Raw genomic sequence first — 24,968 nt, 5'->3', positions numbered from 1 at the left:
CAGGTAACTTTTTTTCTAAATAATTTTTTACAGTGTGGGGGAGGAGAGAGAGTCAATCAAAGCATTTGAGTGGAAAAAAGACTCTTCAAGGATCACAGATGGAGAATTGCAGAGATAAGATGAGTCTTCGGGTCAGAAAGCCTAAACAAAAAAAACTAAAAATCAACCCCTATAATCACCACAAGTTATTTGTGAGGATTTCAAGAAAAAAATCCTCCTCGCTCATCCAGAAACAATCTCCAGCATATTCAGTTGGCAGACATGACTGGAATTTTCAAATGGGACCTGGATGTGATCAGATGAAACTATAAAAAGAGCTCCTTCACAGCAAATCCACCAGATGGCTTTAGTACAAACAGGGATATAAAGTACCCCACACCCACGGCTAAATATACTGCTGGATCTTTAATGTTGAGGGCCTATTTTTTTTTTGTTGGAGGTCCTGGACATCTTGTTCAGATACATGGTATCATGGTTTCTAGCAAAAACCTACCAATAAAAAATCTAAATCTTTACGTCTTCTGCTAGAAATCTCATTATGGGCCGTGGTTGGATCTTCAATCAGGACAACAATCCAAAACAAACATCAAACTCAACACACAAATGTGTGACTGAGCACAAAATGAAGCTTCTGCTGTGGTCGTCCCAGTTCCCTGACCTGGACCCTTTAGAAGATGAGAGATGAGCTGAAGAGAAAAGCTGAGAACCTGAAGGATCTGAAGAGATTCTGGATGAAGGAATGGTCTATGATCTCCAAACTCATCAAGCATTACAGAAGAAGACTCGGAGGTGCTATCTCGGGTAAAAAGGGGGTTGCAAAAAGTATTTAATAAAAGGGTGCCAATAATTATGGCCAATGTGTTTTGGAGAAAAGCATTTATTTCAAAATGTAATTTACCCCCACTTTCAATTCTTTATTTCAATGAATTTTTTGCGCATTTTTTAATAAAAGATCAAAAGGATAAACATTGCAGATTTTTTTTTTACAGGCATCTTTGATCATATTTACCAGGGGTGCCAATAATTCTGACCATAACTGTATTTTGTGTAATCTGAAGAACTGTATAATAACTATAGTCTGCCATGTTTAAAACAGTTTTAAATGGAGTACAGCATGTCACACCACAGAATATTTCAGCTATATTAAAGGCTAAAAGTGCCACAATTCACTTAAAAAAGAAAGAAAAAAGAAATCAACTAACAATTAAAACATTTTTAACATGAAAAAAATAAAAATGAAAAATAAATAAAAAATAAAAACATTTATTTAAATATTTATTATAAATATTTAAATAAATTATTTTAATTAATCTTTTTGCATTAAAAAATAACTTTACAAAAATGCATTTGCCAATCAATTTTGTTTATCTGATACATATTTAATAATTACTTAAACCAATAATGGATTTTATTTATTTTATTTTTAAGTAGCTCTCCCAGTCCTCCATACTGCATAGTGTTTAAAAAGCATTCCTGCAAACTAACTAATTGCAATCTTTGAGAGAACTCTATTGCTATAGCAAAGAATATTGGCTGCTGTCCTGCTCACATCCCTTAGATCAGCAAAGCAGCCTCAGCACTCTCCATTGACTTCATCAGTCAATGGTTTTGTCCATATCAATCACTGTTGGCCTGTGTGTGCATCCAGCTGTGCTCTTACATTCCTCAGCATATCCATGTAGAGCCTATTGTTCTCACTATGGAGAGAAAAAAGACGTTCATTTCTTTTTTTATTGCATTGTACTTTTGTGTTCGCAATCTTATCATTTAGACAACTTAGGATACTCACTCAGCCAGAGAATGGTCGAATACCAGGTTTCCCATGTCCATGTAGTATTGAGCATTTGCTCTCAAGTCAGTCCAGTATTCATTTGCCTGCATTAGACACATTCCTTTATCTATTGCACTATATTGTAATGTGTTTTATTAACTTTCCTCATATCATTGTAAATGCAGAGGGGTGTGTCCACTCATGATGGGGGAGGAGAGAGAGTAAGCCAATCAGCAGTAGGGGGTGTATCCACTCGTGATGGGAGAGGAGAGAGAGTGAGCAATCAGCAGTAGGGGGTGTGTCCACTCGTGATGGGAGAGGAGAGAGAGTGAGCAATCAGCAGTAGGGGGTGTGTCCACTCGTGATGGGGGAGGAGAGAGAGTAAGCCAATCAGCAGTAGGGGGCGTGTCCACTCGTGATGGGGGAGGAGAGGGAGTGAGCAATCAGCAGTAGGGGGCGTGTCCACTCGTGATGGGGGAGGAGAGGGAGTGAGCAATCAGCAGTAGGGGGCATGTCCACTAGTGATGGGGGAGGAGAGGGAGTGAGCAATCAGCAGTAGGGGGCGTGTCCACTCGTGATGTGGGAGGAGAGGGAGTGAGCAATCAGCAGTAGGGGGCGTGTCCACAAATGATGGGGGAGGAGAGAGAGTGAGCAATCAGCAGTAGGGGGTGTGTCCACTCGTGATGGGGGAGGAGAGAGAGTGAGCAATCAGCAGTAGGGGGCGTGTCCACTAGTGATGGGGGAGGAGAGGGAGTGAGCAATCAGCAGTAGGGGGCGTGTCCACTCGTGATGGGGGAGGAGAGGGAGTGAGCAATCAGCAGTAGGGGGCGTGTCCACAAATGATGGGGGAGGAGAGAGAGTGAGCAATCTGCAGTAGGGGGCGTGCCCACTCGTGATGGGGAGGAGAGAGAGTGAGCAATCAGCAGTAAGGGGTGTGTCCACTCGTGATGGGGGAGGAGAGGGAGTGAGCAATCAGCAGTAGGGGGTGTGTCCACGCGTGATGGGAGAGGAGAGAGAGTGAGCAATCAGCAGTAGGGGGTGTGTCCACTCGTGATGGAGGAGGAGAGAGAGCAAGCCAATCAGCAGTAGGGGGCGTGTCCACTCGTGATGGGGGAGGAGAGGGAGTGAGCAATCAGCAGTAGGGGGCATGTCCACTCGTGATGGGGGAGGAGAGGGAGTGAGCAATCAGCAGTAGGGGGCGTGTCCACTCGTGATGGGAGAGGAGAGGGAGTGAGCAATCAGCAGTAGGGGGCGTGTCCACAAATGATGGGGGAGGAGAGGGAGTGAGCAATCAGCAGTAGGGGGCGTGTCCACTCGTGATGGGGGAGGAGAGGGAGTGAGCAATCAGCAGTAGGGGGCGTGTCCACACATGATGGGGGAGGAGAGTGAGCAATCAGCAGTAGAGGGCGTGCCCACACATGATGGGGGAGGAGAGAGAGTGAGCAATCAGCAATAGGGGGCGTGTCCACTCATGATGGGGGAGGAGAGAGTGTGAGCAATCAGCAGTAGGGGGCGTGTCCACTCGTGATGGCGGAGGAGAGTGAGCAATCAGCAGTAGGGGGCGTGCCCACACATGACGGGGGAGGAGAGAGAGTGAGCAATCAGCATTAGGGGGTGTGTCCACTCATGATGGGGGAGGAGAGAGAGTAATCAATCAGCAGTAGGGGGCGTGTCCACTCGTGATGGGGGAGGAGAGAGAGTGAGCAATCAGCAGTAGGGGGCGTGTCCACACATGATGGGGGAGGAGAGAGAGTGAGCAATCAGCAGTAGGGGGCGTGCCCACACATGATGGGGGAGGAGAGAGAGTGAGCCAATCAGCAGTAGGGGGGCGTGTTCACTCATGATGGGGGAGGAGAGAGAGTGAGCAATCAGCAGTAGGGGGTGTGTCCACTCGTGATGGGGGAGGAGAGAGAGTGAGCAATCTGCAGTAGGGGGCGTGTCCACTCATGATGGGGAGGAGAGAGAGTGAGCAATCAGCAGTAGGGGGTGTGTCCACTCGTGATGGGGGAGGAGAGGGAGTGAGCAATCAGCAGTAGGGGGTGTGTCCACTCGTGATGGGAGAGGAGAGAGAGTGAGCAATCAGCAGTAGGTGGTGTGTCCACTCGTGATGGAGGAGGAGAGAGAGTAAGCCAATCAGCAGTAGGGGGCGTGTCCACTCGTGATGGGGGAGGAGAGGGAGTGAGCAATCAGCAGTAGGGGGCGTGTCCACTCGTGATGGGGGAGGAGAGGGAGTGAGCAATCAGCAGTAGGGGTCGTGTCCACACATGATGGGGGAGGAGAGAGAGTGAGCCAATCAGCAGTAGGGGGGCGTGTTCACTCATGATGGGTGAGGAGAGAGAGTGAGCAATCAGCAATAGGGGGCGTGTCCACTCATGATGGGGAGGAGAGAGAGTGAGCAATCAGCAGTAGGGGGCGTGTCCACTCGTGATGGCGGAGGAGAGTAATCAATCAGCAGTAGGGGGCGTGTCCACTCGTGATGGGGGAGGAGAGAGAGTGAGCAATCAGCAGTAGGGGGCGTGTCCACTCGTGATGGGGAGGAGAGAGAGTGAGCAATCAGCAGTAGGGGGCGTGCCCACACATGATGGGGGAGGAGAGAGAGTGAGCAATCAGCAATAGGGGGCGTGTCCACTCATGATGGTGGAGGAGATAGAGTGAGCAATCAGCAGTAGGGGGCGTGTCCACTCGTGATGGCGGAGGAGAGTGAGCAATCAGCAGTAGGGGGTGTGCCCACACATGATGGGGCAGGAGAGAGAGTGAGCAATCAGCAGTAGGGGGCGTGTCCACTCGTGATGGGGGAGGAGAGAGAGTGAGCAATCAGCAGTAGGGGGCGTGTCCACTCGTGATGGGGGAGGAGAGAGAGTGTGCAGTCAGCAGTAGGGGGCGTGTCCACTCGTGATGGGGGAGGAGAGAGCGTGTGCAGTCAGCAGTAGGGGGCGTGTCCACTCGTGATGGGGGAGGAGAGAGAGTGAGCAATCAGCAGTAGGGGGCGTGCCCACACATGATGGGGGAGGAGAGAGAGTGAGCAATCAGCAGTAGGGGGCGTGCCCACACATGATGGGGGAGGAGAGAGAGTGAGCAATCAGCAGTAGGGGGCGTGTCCACTCATGATGGGGGAGGAGAGAGAGTGAGCAATCAGCAGTAGGGGGCGTGTCCACTCATGATGGGGGAGGAGAGAGAGTGAGCAATCAGCAGTAGGGGGTGTCAGTTTTTTAGAAATTGCTTACTGCACCTTATTAAAAAAGTAAATAATGCCTGTATAATTCAAATATAACAAAAGGTTTAGAACCTCATAATAGAACAAATATAACCTTTTGCAGGCTACAAAAAAGTGGGATTGATTGTTCAAAAATCATTATTTTCATATTGCCAAAAGTTTTGGGATGTCTGCATGACCTTTAAAACATTTTGAACCTTAATGTCAATGACATCATGAACCTGAACCTTTTTCAAATCAAATCTGAGACTGTGGATGGATCGCTAGTGTTCACCTGCTCTTGAATGGTGTAACCCCATTGGTTCTGAGAATAACTGGGATCCCAGAAGGCAGACTGTCTCTTTACACGGAAAAACTTTGTAGCCTGCTCCCCCTTCAGAAATGGAGCGGTGAACACACCTATGTGAAAACCATGGTGAAAACTCGATTATTCATTTGTTGACGTATGAGTCAAAAACAATTCCACATGAATTTATGAAGCAAAATTAAAGTGCATTAATTCACCACTTATGAGAGTCATCAGAATCACTATATGCTTCATGCTCTTCATCTGTGCACGAGCAGGGAAAATATCTCTGTGCTCTCTAAAATACAAAAAATATGGTCATAAATATATCTACTTTCAATTAAAAAAACCCACTTTACAATAAGATTCTGTTAGTAAACTTTAGTCAATGCATTAACAATGAGTATTATATTTGTTACAGTATTTAATATTTGTTACCATATGTTAATAAATACAACTGTTCATTGTAAGTGTATGTTAGCTCGGTACCATTACATAATATTAACAGATGCAATTATTGATTTTAATAATGTATTAGTAAATGTTGAAATAAACTAAGATTAAGTATTTTTCATTGTATACATTCCACGACATTAAATTATTTATAGCAATTTACATCTGATCGGGTTGTTCATGTTACCTAATGCACAGTATAGAGGCCAAATGGGATGTCATGGTCTATGATCTTTAACCAAATATTCAAATTTGGTTAAAGATTTTGGCATATTTGTATTTGTGCTGGTAATCAATTGTTTTATTTGCAATAATAATGCAATGAAACATGCAAAATTGTGCAGACATAATTTTTGTCCAGGCTGTTATACAAAGATTAAATTATGAACACATGCAAAAACAAGAGAGAACCAACAAAATATTAATAACTGATTATGTAGTCAGTGTATGATTTTTTTTTGTTTTTCTATGCATTTTTTATAACGTAAAATTAAACCTATAACCAAAGTTTGCCTTTTTTTTTTGCCAAATAATTTAGTCAGATAAATACCTTAACTAAGTTTAGTGTATTGTTCTTCCCTCAAAATACATTTTATAAAGTAAAAATGGTTTAATCAAACTTGTAGTGTCACTGAACGCTAATATCCCCTCCGGACATCCCTTTAGGAAAATGAAGGTTAACTAATGTTAACAAATGAAACCTTATTGTAAAGTGTTACCCCTAATTTTGCCTAAAATATTAAAGTTTATTAAATATTTGAGTTTTATACAAATACAGTGCTTTCAAACAAAGTACTTATGAAAAGTAAAGGAAACATTAAACAAAAACTAACATAAGCAACTTTAGTCTAAAATATTACTATAAGTCGTACCTACATGCAAAAAAAAAAAAAAAACACCTGCTAGATTTTTTTAGCTGCTAAATAATTGAAAACATCAACAAATGATAAAGGCTGTTTCTCAAAAGCATCTTAAGTCATAAGAAATCATAGAGCCATTGGCACCAAGGTCCAGATTCTTTGCCTCACAACCTGTATAAAGGTAACTCAAAGTGACCTATGCTATCACATTTTACACAAGGTTTGCTGAAACGCTAGTTTTAGAGTATTGCTGTGAGTTTTACCTGTGCAGAAGTCTGCGGAGCGTGGATCAAGAGAGGCAGCTGCTAGAATTTAGGGCTGTGGTGTGAGAGGGAATAGGAGAGTCTTTCAGAACTGAATACACAACTCTGTGGGAACTATGACCAATGAATCAACTATTCATAGAACAGCAATAACATTTACATAAGTACAGTAAATATATCAGTTTAACGTGAGTTTAAGATTTTTGAAATGTTTCCAATGCTTCATTTATTTGATCAAAAATACAGTAATATTGTTAAACATTTCAAATAACTGTTTTCTATTTGAATACGTTTTAAAGTGTAATTTATTCCTGTGATCAAAGCTGCATTTTCAGCACCATTACTCCAGTCTTCAGTGTCATATCATCCTTCAGAAATCAGTATAATATGATGATTTGATTCTCAGATATTACTAGTTACTATAGTGCTCAAATATTAATTATTTCTTATTCTTATGAATATCAATCATTATTTGCTGCTTGATATTTCTGTGGAAACAGTGATACATTTTTTTGTCACAAAATTTTAATGAATAGAATGTTAAATTTACTGAAACAGAACTTATTTACTGGCACTTTTTTAAACAATTTAATGCATCCTTGCTTAATAAAATTAAAATTATATTTATTTATTCAAGGTTTCATTAAAAATAAAGCAGCAAAACCTGTTTTCAACAGTGTTGATAATAATAATAATAATAATGATGATGATGATGATGATGATGATGATGATGATGATAATAATAATAATAATAATAATAACAATAAATCAGGATCATGTGACATTATAGACTGGAGTAAACATACTGAAAATGTTGCTTTGCATCACAGGAATAAATTACATTTAAAAATATATATTTGCTTACACTTTATTTTAAGGTGTCCGTGTGACAGTGTTATTATGCATTTAAGTACTGAGTAATAATAATGACCATGTACTTACTATAGGGTTAGGATTAGGTTTGGTTTAGGGATATTTAATTTATAGTTATTACTACAGTAACTACAGTAACGTGTAACAAGGACACTTTAAAATAAAGTTACCATGTTCTTTTAAATTGTGATAATATTTCACAATATTACTGTTTTTATTGTATTTTTCATTAAACAAATGCAGCCTTGGTGGGCATAAGAGACTTCTTTCAAAAACATTAAAACATCTGAATTACTCCAAACTTTTATCTATCATAGATATCACAGTACAAACCCGATTCCAAAAAAGTTTGGACACTGTACAAATTGTAAATAAAAAGGAATGCAATAAATTACAAATCTCCTAAACTTATATTTGTTTACCATAGAATATAGATAACTTCTATATTATCATATCAAATGTTGAAAACGATTCATTTTAAAATGTCATGCTCATTATTGAATATTGGACCAGGTTGGATTTCATGAGAGCTATACATTCCAAAAAAAGTTGGGACAGGTAGCAATAAGAGGCCGGAAAAGGTAAATGTACTATGGTCAATTGGCAACATGACTGAGTATAAAAAGAGCCTCTCAGAGTGACAGTGTCTCTCAGAAGTCAACATGGGCAGAGGATAGTGGAGCAATATCAGAAAGGAGTTTCTCAGAGAAAAATTTTAAAGAGTTTGAAGTTATGATCCTCTACAGGGCATAATATCATCCAAAGATTCAGAGAATCTGGAACAATCTCTGTTCGTAAGGGTCAAGGCCATAACCATACTGGATGCCCGTGATCTTCAGGCCCTTAGACGGCACTGCATCACATACAGGAATGCTACTGTAATGGAAATCACAACATGGGCTCAGGAATACTTCCAGAAAACATTGTCGTTGAACACAATCCACCGCGCCATTCACCGTTGCCGGCTACAACTCTATAGGTCAAAAAAGAAGCCAAATCTAAACATGATCCAGAAGAGCAGGCGTTTTCTCTGAACCAAGGCTCATTTAAAATGGACTGAGGCAAAGTGGAAAACTGTTCTGTGGTCAGACGAATCAAACTTTGAAGTTCTTTTTGGAAAACTGGGACGCCATCACGCCATGTCATCAGGACTAAAGAGGAAAAGGACAGCCCAAGTTGTTATCAGCGCTCAGTTCAGAAGCCTGCATCTCTGACAGTATGGGGTTGCAGGAGTGTGTGTGGCATGGGCAGCTTACACATCTGGAAAGGCACCATCAATGCTGAAAGATATAGCCAAGTTCTAGAACAACATATGCTCCCATCCAGAAGTCATCTTTTTCAGGGAAGACCTTGCATTTTCCAACATGACAATGCCAGACCACATACTGCATCATGGCTGCGTAGAAGAAGGATCCAGCACTGAAATGGCCGCAGCCTCCAGTCCAGGGGCCATATTCACAAAACATCTTAAGGCTAAAAGTAGCTCCTAACTTGCCGATTTTAAATTAAGAATAAATTAAGACTCTTAAAAATAATGGGCATGTTAGTCCTAATCTTAGAACTCCTAAATTTAAGCTTTAAGAGTATTTCACAAAGCATTTTAGCACTAAAACTAGCTTCTAAATCAGAAAACAAAAGGGATGCAGAAAACTGTGGAGGTTACTAATGTTAGGTGAGTCGGCTCTCAGCTGTGTATACCTGCTCTTGCATAAATAACTCATCTCGATTAGAAAGACAGTTTGAACTTGCTCCTAATGAACTTTGTTTATAAAACATAATTTTTACTTGAATTCTGCAATATCTTGAGATGAAAACATGTTAGAGTCTGACAATAAGCTAAACATATACTAGTTTAATTAGTGACACTTGGCCTACTTTTTAAAATCTTTATTTTAATATCAACATTCTTATTTTAAACATTTTATCTGAATATAGCAACATGACACCTCGTTCAATAAAACATTTCTATAATTAAATCAATGACAGATACCCCTCAACTATCAGCCAACCACTGTGGGCATAATTAGTAAGCGTGATGACATCACCCATAGCAATGAGGTCGACCCTGCCCTTACTCTTAGCTTAAGACTTCTCACTATTCCTTAGTAAAAGTTGCTCTCAGAAGCTTTAAGAATAGGTTTTAGGAGAAAACTCATAACTAAGAACTTTTACTGGCATTTCACTAGTTCACACTTACATATAATTATAGAGAGTAAATTTAAATGCGTATTTGGCGTGCTGTCCGGGGGGAGGAATTCGAGCTCGGAATTTGGCCCAAACCCAGAGTACCCCCCCATATGTAAGTTTAGAACTAAAAAAAAAAAAAGAAAGCAAAATGTGGAGAAGGGATGCTGATAAACTGTCAACAAAATGGAGGTTTATTTTATATATATATATATATATATATATATATATATATATATATATATATATATATATATATATATATATATATATATATATATATATATATATATATATATATATATATATAATAAAAATATCATTTAGGAGAACTCAGTGGTAGGATAAAATGTTTTGCGAATACTGCCCTTGATCTGTACCCCTTGAAAACATTTGCTGCATCATAAAGAGGAAGATGCGACAAAGAAGACATAAGTCAATTGAGCAACTAGAAGCCTGTATTAGACAAGAATGGGACAATATTCCTAATCCTAGACTTGAGCAACTTGTCTCCTCAGTCCCCAGACGTTTGAAGACTATTATAAACTGAAGAGGGGAGGCCACAGAGTGGTAAACATGGCCTTGTCCCAACTTTTTTGAGATATGTTGATGCCATGAAATTTTAAATCTTAACACTTATTTCTAGCTTAAAATTAAAAAAAAAAATCACAGTTTAAACATTTGATAAGTCATCTATGTTGTATTCTGATGACACCCACATCATTGCATTCTGATTTTATTCACAATTCGTACAATGTCCCACATTTTTTGGAATCGGGTTTGTATCTAGAAATGTAAACCAGACTCTACGATACATGAATGTCATTGGATTATGTACCAAATATCAAGTCAAATAGCATTTATTGAGAAGTAGCACACTTCTCACACTATCACATAAGCTCCATCTGCCATCTTCACCAGTTCAGTCAGGAACTACATTTCCAAGCATCCCTCCTGTCCCTCACTCGGCCACCACCTGCACCTGTTCCCAATCAGCATTCCAATCAGAACCAGGATAAACTCCATCCACGTCCTTCGTCATCATTACTATTATCAACCTACAACCAAAAGAACTGCAAGAGTTCATTCACAGACTGTTTATGTGCCATTCACTCGCCTGAACTGAGCCATTCTACTACCAGTTTAATAAACACCTGTTTGGATTGGTTATGTCTGTCTTTGAGTCTGGTTTATTCTGACAGAAGGTCAGACCAACAACTTAAAGGGAAAGTTCACCCAAAAATCAAAATTCTGTCATAATTTACTCGCCCTCATGTTGTTCCAAACCTGTATGAGTTTCTTACTTTCGCTGAATACTAAAGAAGATATTTGGAACAATGTTTGTAACCAAGCAGACAGAACAACCATTCACTACCATAGAAGGGAAAAAATACTATGGTAGTCAATGGTTGTTCTATCTCCTTTGTTACAAACATTCTTCAAAATATCTTAATAATAATAATACGTTCGATTTATATAGTGCTTTTCAAGGCACTCAAAGCGCTTTACATTGAAGGGGGGAATCTCCTCAACCACCACCAATGTGCAGCATCCACCTGGATGATGCGACGGCAGCCATATTGCGCCAGAACGCCCACCACACACCAGCTGATTGGTGGAGAGGAGACCGAGTGATGAAGCCAATCAGGATATGGGGATTATTAGGAGGCCATGATGGACAGAGACCAATGGGCAAATTTGGCCAGGATGCCGGGGTTACACCCCTACTCTTTATCGAAAGACATCCTGGGATTTTTAACGACCACAGAGAGTCGAGACCTCGGTTTAACGTCTCATCCGAAGGACGGTGCTCTTTATCAGTATAGTGTCCCCATCACTATACTGGGGTGTTAGGACCCACACAGACAACAGGGTGAGCGCCCCCTGCTGGCCTCATAAACCGCTCTACCAGCAGCAACCTAGTTTTCCCAGTTGGTCTCCCATCCAGGTACTGACCAGGCTCAGCCCTGCTTAGCTTCAGTGGGAAACCAGTCTTGGGCTACAGGGTGATATGGCTGCTGGTTATCTTCTTTTGTGTTCAGCAAAAGTAAGAAACTGGTTAAAATTAAAAATACAAGTTTGAAACAACATGAGGGCGAGTAAATTATGACAGAATTTTGATTTTTGAAGTTGTGTCTGGCCTTCTGTCAGAATAAACCCGACTCCCCCTATCTAATGGCGATGAACCCAGCGGCATATTTACCTGTCCACACCACTGACCTGCTCCTCTTCTCTCTCACAAGATGGCCGCCCTAGAAGACTTTGTGGAGGAGTTCCTCAAGCTTTCCCACCTGGTGTCTTAGACTGACAATACCCTAAAGACTGTCTTCTGGAGTGATTTGAATGATCATCTCTTCCAAACAGTTAACAGCAGGAACTACCACCTGTACCCTGGAATGATATCTAAAATATGTACTAAGGCTGAGTAGCTAGGAGAAGTGGATGAAGACACGATCCTCCTGATGCTGTCTGTCTTTATCTCAGAGACGCCACCCACCTAAAAACTAGACTGCCCCTTAACCAACCCAACACAGAGACAGAGACCACCACAGACCCAGAGCTAATGCCATGGTCCTGACGCTAATAGAGAAGTTCAACCCGGAGCCTGAGCCTGCAGCCATACTCACCCAGCGCCTTAGCCAGTCATTGTGTCTAACCAGGTGCGAGATCCTGCACCCATGGCTGTCCCAGTGGGGATTTTGAGTGGAATTTGATGATGTGGAATTATGTCAATAAATGTCCAACAATGTCCCCCTCCCTGGAGTACAGTTGCTGCCTATTAGCACAATTAATACGATAGACTCCCTGATGCCCTCCTATATCCAAGCCAAGTCTACTCCTTCATTGCTGCTGGTTCCGCCCAGCTCCAAATCCCCTTCTTCACCACTAGTCCCATCCAACTCCAATTCTCTTTTGTTGCCATTGGTCCCACCCAGCTCCAAGTTTCCTTCATCGCCACTGATCCCGTCCAGCTCCAAGTCTCTTTTGTTGCCACTGGTCTGACTTCAATCCATATCCTGTTTGTGGCCACTAGTCCCACCCAGCTCTAAGACTCTTTGGTCGCCACTGGTCCAGCAATCTCCTTCATCTTTGTGCCTGAAACCTGTAGAATAAGATTATCTGTACACTCACCGTGCTCGTAAAGAGGTGTAGGCTTCATCCAGGTCCCCCCGTCATCATCACCATTCTCAACCTACAACCAAAAGAAATGCAAGTTATCCACCTGCATTCATTCAAAGACTTTGAATGTGCCATTCTCCCATCCGTTCAATAAACAACTGTTGGGATTGGTTATATCTGTCTTGAGTCTGGTTTATCCTGACAGACATTATCCCAAAGAAAATTTTAGGTTTAAAAAAACAAAAACGATGTTCCATTTATGTGCAAATGTCCCTTGCTTTATAAACGTACTATTCCAAACACAAGCACATATTTTTGAGTATGGCCAACAACTTGGGGCCACTATATTATTGCTAATACATTTCTTAAATCCTTTGGATAATACAAAATACTCTCATTTTGACACCCCCACACACATTATTTTTCTACATTTTATGGTAATATTTAATAGATATGTATATTCTATTCCTTAAACCTACAGAAAACTTTCTGCAGTTTTACATTTTCAAAAAAACACATAGTATGACTTATAAGCTGTTTTCCTCATGGAGACCAACAAATGTCCCCACAAGGATTTTGAATATTGCCATCTTTGTGGGGACATAAAGGGAAAAATTACACAGGGTTTACCTGATACACCTACCCATAAACATAAGCCTTACAAAAACCTGTTAACGGTAAACATCACTTGGTCAAATCCCTAAAATAGTAAGTACAGCGCACAGGTAGAGAATTCACAAAATTAGAGTCAACGTTTTTGACTAGGATATATCACACATTTAAAGCAACAAGCAAGAAACAGAAAAACAAATGCCACAGACAAGCTGCGGTTTCACACTGTCCAATTTAATAATGAAAAGACCTATTTTTATACATATTTGGAAACATGACATATGCTGCATTTTAAATTGTATAACATGAGCTAACAGAAATCTGGCTTGCATGTAATCACATAATCACGCATCTGGCTTTATCACATAATAAATGAGATAAATAAATAAATGTATAATTTTGACAAACAGAAGGGTGACAATACTTGTGGTAATCTGTGGGGATATATTAGCGCACCAAAAATTCAGAGGTAAAAGGAAGACATCAAATCTGTCACTAGAAGAATCACCAACACATTATCATGGATACTCAAACAAATATAAAACCACGGATGGCAGTAAAAACAAACAAACAAAGAGATAAAAAATATATAGTATTTTTTGAGTATATATAGATATATAAAAAGGAGAACAGAAGAGAAATTAGGCTCTTTAACGATGCATCAGTGCAGGACGAAAAACCAGGTGTTGAAGCACGAAGGTCAGTGAATCTTTTTTTCCATTCCAAATAAATGGATTTATATAACACTACCGTGTTGTTCACCAATCTTGTAGTCTAAAGCAGTGGTTCTCAAACCTGTCCTGGGGACCCCCAACCAGTACACATTTTGCATGTCTCCCTCATCAAACACACCTGATTCAAATCATCAGCTCATTAGTAGAGACTCTAAGATTTTAATTGGGTGTCTGATGAGGGAGACATGCAAAATGTGCAGTGGTGAGGGGTCCCCAGGACAGGTTTGAGAACCACTGGTCTAAAGCACAACAAAGTGATCTACTAGTATTTTTTTCATTGTCTGTGCACAGTAATTCAAAATGCTGTCCCATTAACTTAATACCTTGTTATATTAAAAGAACTAGCCATTCCATTCACTTTTTGCATGAACATTTGAAAATGACAGTGTTCTTCAGAAGTGTGTCCTACTGGAAATAATAAAAAAGGCGTTAAAGGAAAAGACTCTTAAAATGCAAGGCACAGACACTTTCAGCTACTGTCCAACCACACCCTCACCAAATGAAATTAAAGATGGTGTTACGCTAGCAAAACTTAAAAAAGGCCCTTACAGGTTATAAGAATGATGGGAAATTGAAGTGAAGTTTACACTTTACAATGAGGTTTCATTTGTTAACATCATGAACTAACAATGAACAGTACTTCTACAGCCTTTATTAATGTTAGTTAATATTAATCTCAGCATGTATCTGTTTGCATTAGTTATTGCACAGTGAACTAACAAGTTAATCGATGCTGTAAAATATGTATTGCTCGTTGTTAGTTTATGCATTAACTAATATTAACAAATGAGGCCTTGTTGTCAAAGCTCTTAAATTTCATTAGTGCTTGTGCATATTCAAACTTGGCACATTGCATTGGGTTATGAGGAATTTACTACTTGGGAGATACTAGAAAGGGCTCACACAAACACAAAATCTATTGTATGGCTTCAGGTGACTTGAAGGGATGGCGCACATGAGTCAAATAGATTTTTTCGGAGCATGGCAGCACCTGGTCACTGTACAGTGTTCCGTGGAACAAAAGAAGTCCTATGGTTCTGAAAAGAAATTAGAATTTTCACTTTTGGTTGACATCCCTTTCGATCAATTTGTCTTCTGTCACTATGACATTTACCAGAAACCTGACACCTGTGTACACTGCTTATCCCATCCCAATTGGTCCATTTTTCATATTGTTCTCTTCACCCTAACGTGGTCAATTTGTCAATGAGGTCATCAATCGTGTACACCACAAGCTTAATATCATCTTTCTCTGACATGCGATGAAGCCCATGTTTGCGAAAGATGACATCCACATCATTGCTGAGGACCCGCTCTGCAACCTGCATGGAGACGTGCCAGGGTACGTCAGAGTCCTTGAGGCCGTGAATCAGACGAACGGGGCAGGAAATAGGGATGGGGCTCTGGAGTATGCAGTGGTTCTCCGCCTCCTTCAGAAAGTCCCTGCTTAGAGTGTAGAAACCCTCTTCATTGTGCTTGGTAGGAAATTTCCAAAAGCCCTGTTCTTCTATCTCCTTCTTTGTCTAATGAAAGGGAAAGAACATATAGATCAGGAGCATTTCCTATAAGGAGGCAAGGGAGGCATTGCCTCCTCAAAAATTGAGAAAATAATCCTATTAATAATATATATTTTTAAATGTTCTCGTTTCATTTTAAATTGAAAACCATTCGTGAGAGCACAGAAATCAGGTTTCCATGACGAAATCACTGCATTCATGCACTCAACATGTCTGTGATCGGCTACAATGCTCATCACTGCAACCTTTTATGCAACCATCTTAATATAATGTCATAAATCAACACTTTTCATAGTTAGTTAACTTTGAGAGTAAAATATCCTAAACGATTCAAAATTCAGTTTCAATTTCAGTCAAATTTAAGGTCAAATCTAATCAGGGTAGGAAAACTGCCTTTTATTTCTAAATTATAAATAAAAAAAATTGTTAAACGTTAAAAGTGCACCACAGGAAACATTATAAAGCAATGCAGTTCATGGCCCCTTTAATAGGTTTTTGGTTAAGTACCTGAAATAAAGTCTATAGTGAGCAGCAGAAAATATTCACTACTTTGTTCTACAACATAAAAAACATCAATGTAGCAACTTTGTCGTTAGATTACAGATTACTTTACACTTGGTTTTCATCAAAAAAGTGACTAGCACTAAATGTAGTGCATTTCTGGACTGCTGATTAACATTCAGTTACTATATCATACTCATTCTGTTATTATATGTGAATCAGAACAGCTTTATTGGACATTTTGTTATTTATTTTATTAAAGCCGCACTTGGCTACTTTTGCTCTCGGGGTCCCCCTACAGTTTGGAAAAAATAATGTCCTCAACTACTGTCGTAAGATCTGTCATCCTACAACAGGGGATGCCATCGCGCGTGCATTTGTTGACATGACAACCCTGATAGCCCTGAACTAGTGATGCGTGGGTCGTCTCATAACCCGCGGACCCCGTATGTCTATTTAATGGTCGCGGGTGCGGGCGGGTTGTAAAAATATATACAGTGGTGCGGTGCGGGCCAAATAACTTCATAAAGGCGTCCCGCGGATTAGTGCAGCACTAACAGTTCCCCTGGACACTGCAGGAGGAGTTCAGAGTTCTTCTGGCGTCGCGTGTGAAATGTCTTCATCCCAGGTTACGTTACAGTCAGTGGCATGTTTCAGCATGTCATATGAATATCATTTCATGGGTTTTATTTTTTTCAAACGCCAAATAATCACGATGCTCACGTTTACAAGCCAGCGTCATTATAGTAGTCTATTGGTTACCGTTTTACAGAATCTATATGATACTTCAGTTCAATGTTTGAGTGCTAGGTAATCACCATAAGCAGGACAGCATCGGTCGGGCACGCCTCCTTCAGCTCACGCCAACGAGCAAACGCTGGTCACATGTAGATCCTCGTCCTGCCTTTAATCCCATCACTTTTTCGTTTCCTCTTATTGCTTTCCTCCAACAAAACATTTTCTTTCTTATTTGTCTCTGCTGCTTCGGACATGACTATATTATCCAACGAACAAAGTTGGGCTCGCACGTCCGAATTTAAGGAAGTGTGGGTGTTGGTGGAAGTGATGTATATGCCGTAAAGCAGTCGAATTTTGTAGTTCTTTTTGTTCTCGGGTTACTACCCGAAACCCGAAGTTTAAAAGTACGATTAAAAACGATACAGACCCCATCAGGCTATGGCAGACGTGTCATTCAACCTATTGTAAGTCGATGTATCATCACAAGAGTCTTAAAAAATATATTATGAAGGTTGAAAAGGTTGAAAGACCTTGTGATTTTTAAAAGCTTTAACTTGTCATGAAAAAGGCAGTTGCTAACAAGTGTCTAAATGCCACTACAGAGGTTGTCATTACCTCAAAACATTAAACGTTATCAGCCGAACAGATTAACTCATCTACTCACTAGTCGCTTTCACATTTAAAAACATTTTCCACTGTGAATTGTCAATGACCATTTTTTTTCTACTTCTGCCGATTGAATTTAGGCTTTAAAATACATAAAAGTTGTGTTAATTTGAGATGATTATCATGGTGAACAAAATGCGTAAGAAGCATATACTTTTGTTGGTCACAGAGCTTATTTTCTGCAATAATCCAAAAGCCAATCTTCTTCTTCTTCTTCTTCTTTTGGCTGTTCCCTTCAGGGGAACCATCAGCGAATCATCGGCCTCCATCTAGTCCTATCCTCTGTATCCTCTTCTCTCAGACCGACTAATCCAAAAGCCAATGGAAAAATTCCCCTTGGTTTCACAGACAAGGCTTAAGCCTAGTCTCAGATCTCAAAATATATATTTTTTCTAAGGCACATATATAAAAGCTAATTAAATGCCCTATTCTAAGATCTCTCTGTGAAACCAGGCCATTGGGTTTTTTTTGTTGAGGGAACTAGGTGATGCTAACCTCCAGGTAGGCCTACAAAGTAGGCGCTCTAGAGTAATAGTGATGCTACACAATTTGTACGTTTTTCTCACCTCCATTGGTAGGGCATTGTAGGCTGTGACAAAGTGATCTGCAGCGATTGAGATGCCCACTAAAGCAACCGTCTTCTCTGGTCGTGCAAGAGCGGCTAGCAACATCAGCCATCCTCCCATGCTAGAGCCCACCAGGATCTTGAGCAAGTGACACAATCAAGAAATCACCAATTTGTGTGTGAGTTGGAAAAGAAGAAAAAACGTCATCTTCCAGACACTTTTCAGAACCTTTTAATAGTGAAAAAACTATATGAAGGATACAAAAGTCTATACTAGGGCTGATTTCACTTTGTTTATTTATATAATTTGATTTATTTGTATTCAAGGATCTGAAGTACATCTGTCAATAAATGATTCCTGTACAATTCAATTAATTAAGACTCTCCAATGTGGTGATGCTGTTAATCCACTCACCTGAGGCCCTTCTACTAGTTCATCCAGCACATAGAGTACATCCTTCTTCCAGGCACCAATGTTGTAGTTACCCATTTCCCCTTCAGATGACCCACAACCAGAATAGTCAAACCTAAAATAAGAAAAATGTATCACAGAAGGATTAAAATTAAAATGTCAAGGTGGATAAAGAAAACACTGTACACTGATACTCAGAGCTTGACAGTAACTTTTTGCCACTGTGGCTAGTGGTTTAGACACTTAGCATTTTCACAGGCCACAATCTTGCCATTGATACAAATTTCCATATAGATATTTTTAACATTATCCCATAATTTGTCTGTCACTTAAAGACCTGACACACGGATCCAATATACCGTTACAGATGCTCGCCAAGACCAGCATTTTGACATTTTTTTGTGTGTATTTTTAGTGTAGTTTTAGCACTATAGGCAGCAAAAAAGATCTCAATTTAGTACTGAGGCAGCTTTACGTGGACGAAACATTGGGTGTGAATACAAAATCTGTAGGAATGTAAAAATTATGTGCAATACATGCAATCCCACACCAAAATTCAAGCTCTGTAACAGCAACAAGATTCCTCCAGAGCAAATGAAACGAGTAAGTGAGGGGAGCGTCTATGGCAGGGTAAATATATAGGATTTTTCAGATATTTCAATCTAATAGACAAAATCTTAAAGCCGCAAGATCATGCCAAATTCTTAGAACTCAGAAATGGTGAGAGAACTTTGTGCTTGGTACATTTTTCATCTTAAAACTAAACTCGGGTCTCCAGCCGCCAAAGATAAATCTTGTCTGGCTAAAGCGCATCCCATATTGTTTACTCATTAGTTCAGTAGGTGGCGAGTAGACGGTCATATAAGCAATCTGGTCAAATGCATATTCTACCTCTTTCGGGGCCTGAAAACACAATTTTTTTTAAAACGATAATGTTATTGTGTAAACTACAAAAAAACTAATTTGTAAAAAGCGGTGACCTCATGTGCATTACATGTTCAGTCTATAGACGTGTAGCTAGTGTTTTTTTACAAAGTGACACTGCCAACTACTGGCCTGGCAGCAGAATACAGCGTTTTTAGTCATTTTCATGCATCTGTGATCCCCCCATATAATTTTTTTTTTTTTTACGCAATCAATGATTACTCAATTGCAGGGCTCTACATAACGCCCATTTTGGGCGCATTTACGGCTAAAAATTACTGTGTGCGACTGTGAAAAAATATTTAGGCGCACCGGTGCGAGTGACCCGATCGATTCTCATGAATGGATGTGTAATACAATCAGAATAAAAACTACAACACTGAGTGAATCAACAGTGAGAAACTGATAGGCTACGTTTCCTACTGCAATCAACTGCGTTTCATGCCTTCAGTCAGCAGAAGAAGTGCAAAAACGTGTGCGACGGACTACACCTCAAACAAAAATTGTTTACAAAGTGAAACGTGTGTGATGACGCAGCCATGCGCAGTTGCGCACTTTACCAGGCGCCTCGCGCTGTTGATTTACAGCCAAATCAAAATGAACTGGAAATGCCACATTTGGATTATCAAAAACACGCTCATAAAATAGTTGATGCTTGGGGCATAAATGCCATCAAACAATAATGTATTAATAATACATTTACAAAAGCCCTTGAGTTAATCTTTATCACACATGCTGTTTAAAAAAATACTAAATAATGAGCAAGTATATCATGAAGATTTTCTCCAAACCAGGTTGTCGTCTTATTCTGAATCACTGTACACACAAAATAAATTATTCCCGCTGTGGATTAGCACAATATCTGCATGACTCACCACAAACAGAGAGAAGTAGATCCGGTAGCAATGTTCTTCCGCGAGACGCATGCGGTTCTGTTTATGAAGTTTATGAAGCGCCAGAGCGCCAAAAGTTACGGCTTGCTATAGCTCCGAGTTTTGGCATGATTGCATGTGTGTTACTGATCTCGTACAAAAATCCAATAGACAAGTTGATATTAAGTAACAATGTTTTAGCCACAACATGTGAAAATCAAAGCCACACCAGAACTGATTCGCATCTCCAAGCGATTCGATTCAAATGAATCTTGTGTTTTGAATAGTGATGTGTCGTTCATGAACGATTCGTTCATTTTGAACGAATCTTTATTATGACTCGGGACTACCGAGTTGTCTCAGATAGTGATTCGTTCATTTTGTGTTGACCGCGCATGCGCATTACGCAACATATGGCCTCTGAATCAGCTCTGAATCTCCGAATGATTAGTTCTTTTGAGTCTCGGGTTTGAGTCTTTCGTTCTTCCTGTTAGTCCCATATAGTCTATGCTGTCAGTAACGGAAACAGAAAAGATTAGTTCTTTTGATCGAGTCTCGGGTTTGAGTCTTTCGTTCTTCCTGTTAGTCCCATAGAGTCTATGCTGTCAGTAAAGGAAACAGAAAAGATTAGTTCTTTTGATCGAGTCTCGGGTTTGAGTCTTTCGTTCTTCCTGTTAGTCCCATCGAGTCTATGCTGTCAGTAACGGAAACAGAAAAGATTAGTTCTTTTGAGTCTCGAGTTTGAGTCTTTCGTTCTTGCTTTCAGTCACATGCTGTGTGTGTGTGTGTGTGTGTGTGTGTGTGTATGTATATATATATATATATATATATACACACCCACCCACAGTTGATTCAAAATTAGTCTAATTGAATTTGTGATGTTACACTTGAATAGTCAATATATTTCCCATATTTGTATATGTCTGATATTAACTGAGAATAATATAAAAAATAAAATAAATAACTACGTGCTTTTTACTAAAAAGGTTGTGAACTTGTGTTCTATACGGTGACAAGTCACGTGACAAAAGAACGAACGACTCAAACCCGAGACTCGATCAAAAGAACTAATCTTTTCTGTTTCCGTTATTGAAAGCATAGACTCTATGGGACTAACAGGAAGAACGAAAGACTCAAACCCGAAAGACTCGTAAGAACTAATCATTTTTGTTTCCGGACCTGTGTCACGCACGGTCCGGGCGGCCCAGCCCCCAGATCTGATCAGAGTCAGACACAGACGAGTCGACAGCTAACGTCTCGAGGAGCTCGAAGACACGAGAGGCGGAAAACAAACGTGATAAATATGAAGTTGCAAGAGAAAGAATGTTTTGGATCAGGAGGTGAGGTGAACTAACAGAGAAACTGCAATAGCCTGACCCAACAACTAATCAATTAATTAAACATTTCAGTTTCTTATAATTTGGCTTTGGTTGCTGTACCCTATAGTTTATTTGTATGTAGTTTTAAAATGTAATCAACATTTTCATAAGTACTAGATGTGTTGGGCTATTTAACGTCATTTTGGTGAAATGAACGAAATGACTCAAAATGACTCGAAAAAAGATTCGTTCATTTTGCTGAACGAGACTCAAAGATCCGAGTCAGTAAAATGATCCGAACTTCCCACTACTAGTTTTGAACTATTGACTGAATGACTTGCCGCCACCTACTGGCGGTTTTATTTTCATATTTATACATTGCATGGACTTTTTATTTAAAATATTAAACTTTTAAAGTTTAATTTGTACATATTTCTAAATTCAAAAACGTATATGTAAAACATTCATACAACATTAACCCATGCATTAATGCATTAAATGCATAGGTGTTTGATTGTATGAAGTCCAGTTCTGTTTTTGTGTGTGTGTGTGTGTGTGTGTGTGTGTGTATTTGTGCTGTACGCTCAGAAGTTAATGATAATATTATGTCAGAATTATGTTGAATTTAAGAAATTGACAGATGATGCATACATTTAATAAGATTAGAAAACATTGCTCTTATAATGGTAAAAATTCCCCTGGACATTAAAGGACAAATATCGTCCTGTAATGGGAAAGTTATAATTGGAATGTGTTTGATGGATTAGAATGTGCTCCTAAATTTTTGAATGTGCTCCTAATTTTTTTTAATTAGGAGCACAAGTGCTCCTCAAGAAAAAAGTTAGCGTAGAGCCCTGAATTGTATTAATTCAGAATGTCCATCCTAGTGAGATACCTGAGGTATGAGTGACCCAAAGACTTGCAGAACTCCTCTAATGCTTCTGCTTTCTGTCCACCCATGTGTGAGGCAAAACCAGGCAGGAAAACCACTCCAGGACTCTTCCCTTTCAGTTTCCTGTAGGCCAGCTTTGGCAGATCAGGCCGTGTGGCATATTGAATTGTGGACTTGTGTCGAACACCTAAAACAAAGGAAAATGCAATGTGCAATTTTATTCAAAATGCAGAATTAAAACCTGAAAGCAAAGTATACCTAACAAACAGAAGTGTGCTTCCGCTCTCTCTCTCTCTCTCTCTCTCTCTCTCTCTCTCTCTCTCTCTCTCTCTCTCTCTCTCTATATATATATATATATATATATATAGTCTTGCTCTGTGTGTATATATCACTTTCTCTCCCTTTATTTCAGCAACAACAAAACGAATTAACTTGTTATTTGTCGTTGGTGGCGCTTAGATAGGACACCAAACACGAATGATTTCTCCTCCGGGGTTTCAGCTGCCATCTCAAATGCAGGATTGCACTCTTCCGCCTTGATATCGCTTTAATTTAGCTGAGTTTGAACTTAAATTACGAAATCGATAACTGTGAGTTACATCAAAACATCATAATGTTATCGCCTGTGCAGCTGTGCTTTACTGAGCATGATGGCCACACCTCCGACATCTACGCCCCCTGGCCTCAACACATCGAAGTTCTTGCATAATCACGTTTCGTAAGGACTCTGCTTACCCGTAGACGCGTGCGGGAGAATGGTGCATTTCCGGACGTTTATTTTAAGAAGCTTTGAGCAATTTCTGAGCACAGTTGACGCCATACTGCCCCGCTTTCTGCGGAGAGGGTGACACAAGAATCCAGTCTGAATAGTGTCCTGAAGTAGACGGAGACCCGACTGCAAATCACTGCCGCCTGCTGCCGTGGAGCGCCACTGCAACACAAACACGGCTGCATTATAAAGGAAGATATTTTGAAGAATGTCGGTAGCCAAACAGTGGATGGCATGATTGATGATGGGCCCTAATGACTTCCATAGTATTCTCCCCACCCCTCACCTCCCATATTATCCTCCTGGGTGCCACTGTCCTCGTACGAGGACATAATCTGGATGTCATATAAAGAGCACATTCAGGGTTTTTCAAAAATACCAAATGTTTAGAGGTTCTTTTACTTGACATTTAAAAATAACCGAATTATCAAATTTATATAATTATAATTATATAAATTTACTTATGGAAATATAGGCCTAGTATTTTGTAAATATTATTTAAAGCTGACAAATTTTCGAATTGTTAGTTATAAATAAACATATCAGGAAAATGTTATGGGGTTTCTAATCAAAATATGTCTTTCTGTTACAAAACAGCGGGACAGCGAGACTCACAGCATGTCCATCAGGCATTTTAGGAGACAATTGAATAGGGTAAGAAATTACATATCAATATTAGATATTATTATGAAAATGTTGCCAACTATTACTCCAATTATTACACATATTTTTTTCATTACATGTTGCTCCAAGAACACATTAATATGCAAATAAGATCCAGTCACAGTGTATAGATACATTGCATTGAATTGGAAAACCCATGTACGGCCATTTTACCCACATGTTGCATAAAATAAAATGGTATAGCAATTCATTCCATTATATATTTCATAAGCTGATAATCATCTTTATACAAAGTCTGGTTTAAAAAAATCCTGAAACCTAAAAATTGATGGGTGAATGAAAATCCCATTGTTTTTGTTCAAGCGTGGTAACTTGATAGTTGCCACCTGTGCAATGAGACCATTCGTGAAATGTCCTCACTACTTAATACTCCACGGTCAACTGTTAGTGGTATTATAACAAAGTGGAAACAATTGGGAACAACAGCCATCCAGCCACGAAGTGGTAGGCCATGTAAAAATCACAAAGGGGGGTCAGCGCATGCTGAGGATCACAGTGCACAGAGGTCACCAACTTTCTGCAGAGTCAATAGCTACAGACCTCCAAACTTTGTGTGGCCTTTACATTAGCTCAAGAACAGTGTGTAAAGAGCTTCATGGAATGGGTTTCCATGGCCGTGGAGCTCATCCAAGCCTTACATCACCAAGTGAAATGCAAAGTGTCGGATGCAGCAGTATAAAGCACGCCGCAACTGGACTCTAGAGAGACCAATCACACTTCTCTGCCTGTTAATCCGATG

General features: G+C 39.9%; 2 protein-coding genes and 1 pseudogene across 6 annotated transcripts; all 3 read right to left on the bottom strand.

Moving 5' to 3' along the window:
* Window positions 1-1,363: 1,363 nt before the first annotated feature.
* LOC137070491 (uncharacterized protein C3orf85-like) lies at window positions 1,364-13,081 on the bottom strand. 4 transcript variants are annotated; one of them, XM_067437684.1, is made up of 7 exons: window positions 12,108-13,081; window positions 10,791-10,886; window positions 6,848-6,902; window positions 5,490-5,569; window positions 5,260-5,384; window positions 1,790-1,875; window positions 1,364-1,697 (listed from the first exon to the last, which is right to left on the bottom strand). In XM_067437684.1, the coding sequence occupies exons 4-7, from the start codon at window positions 5,533-5,535 to the stop codon at window positions 1,622-1,624; spliced, it is 333 nt and encodes a 110-aa protein (XP_067293785.1). In that variant the 5' UTR covers window positions 5,536-5,569; window positions 6,848-6,902; window positions 10,791-10,886; window positions 12,108-13,081; the 3' UTR covers window positions 1,364-1,621. The 4 variants fall into 4 exon arrangements, with proteins under 4 accessions (XP_067293785.1, XP_067293788.1, XP_067293784.1 ...); XM_067437687.1 differs by lacking the exon at window positions 10,791-10,886 and having other exon boundaries at window positions 13,037-13,058; XM_067437683.1 differs by lacking the exon at window positions 12,108-13,081 and having other exon boundaries at window positions 10,791-11,143.
* Window positions 11,811-11,927, bottom strand: LOC137072206 (5S ribosomal RNA; annotated as a pseudogene).
* Window positions 13,082-13,849: 768 nt separating the features above from the next.
* On the bottom strand, window positions 13,850-23,685 carry abhd10a (abhydrolase domain containing 10, depalmitoylase a). 2 transcript variants are annotated; one of them, XM_067437679.1, is made up of 5 exons: window positions 23,512-23,685; window positions 22,780-22,963; window positions 18,773-18,884; window positions 18,359-18,496; window positions 13,850-15,893 (listed from the first exon to the last, which is right to left on the bottom strand). In XM_067437679.1, exons 1-5 carry the CDS (start codon window positions 23,594-23,596, stop codon window positions 15,552-15,554), a joined length of 861 nt encoding a protein of 286 aa, XP_067293780.1. In that variant the 5' UTR covers window positions 23,597-23,685; the 3' UTR covers window positions 13,850-15,551. The 2 variants fall into 2 exon arrangements, with proteins under 2 accessions (XP_067293780.1, XP_067293781.1); XM_067437680.1 differs by lacking the exon at window positions 23,512-23,685 and adding an exon at window positions 23,209-23,396.
* Between the last annotated feature and the right edge of the window lie 1,283 nt (window positions 23,686-24,968).

This window comes from Pseudorasbora parva, chromosome 3, assembly GCF_024679245.1.
Source record: "Pseudorasbora parva isolate DD20220531a chromosome 3, ASM2467924v1, whole genome shotgun sequence".
NCBI classification, from domain to species: domain Eukaryota; kingdom Metazoa; phylum Chordata; class Actinopteri; order Cypriniformes; family Gobionidae; genus Pseudorasbora; species Pseudorasbora parva.
Note: the sequence above shows the minus strand (reverse complement) of the source record. Positions and strands in the feature narration are given on the sequence as shown.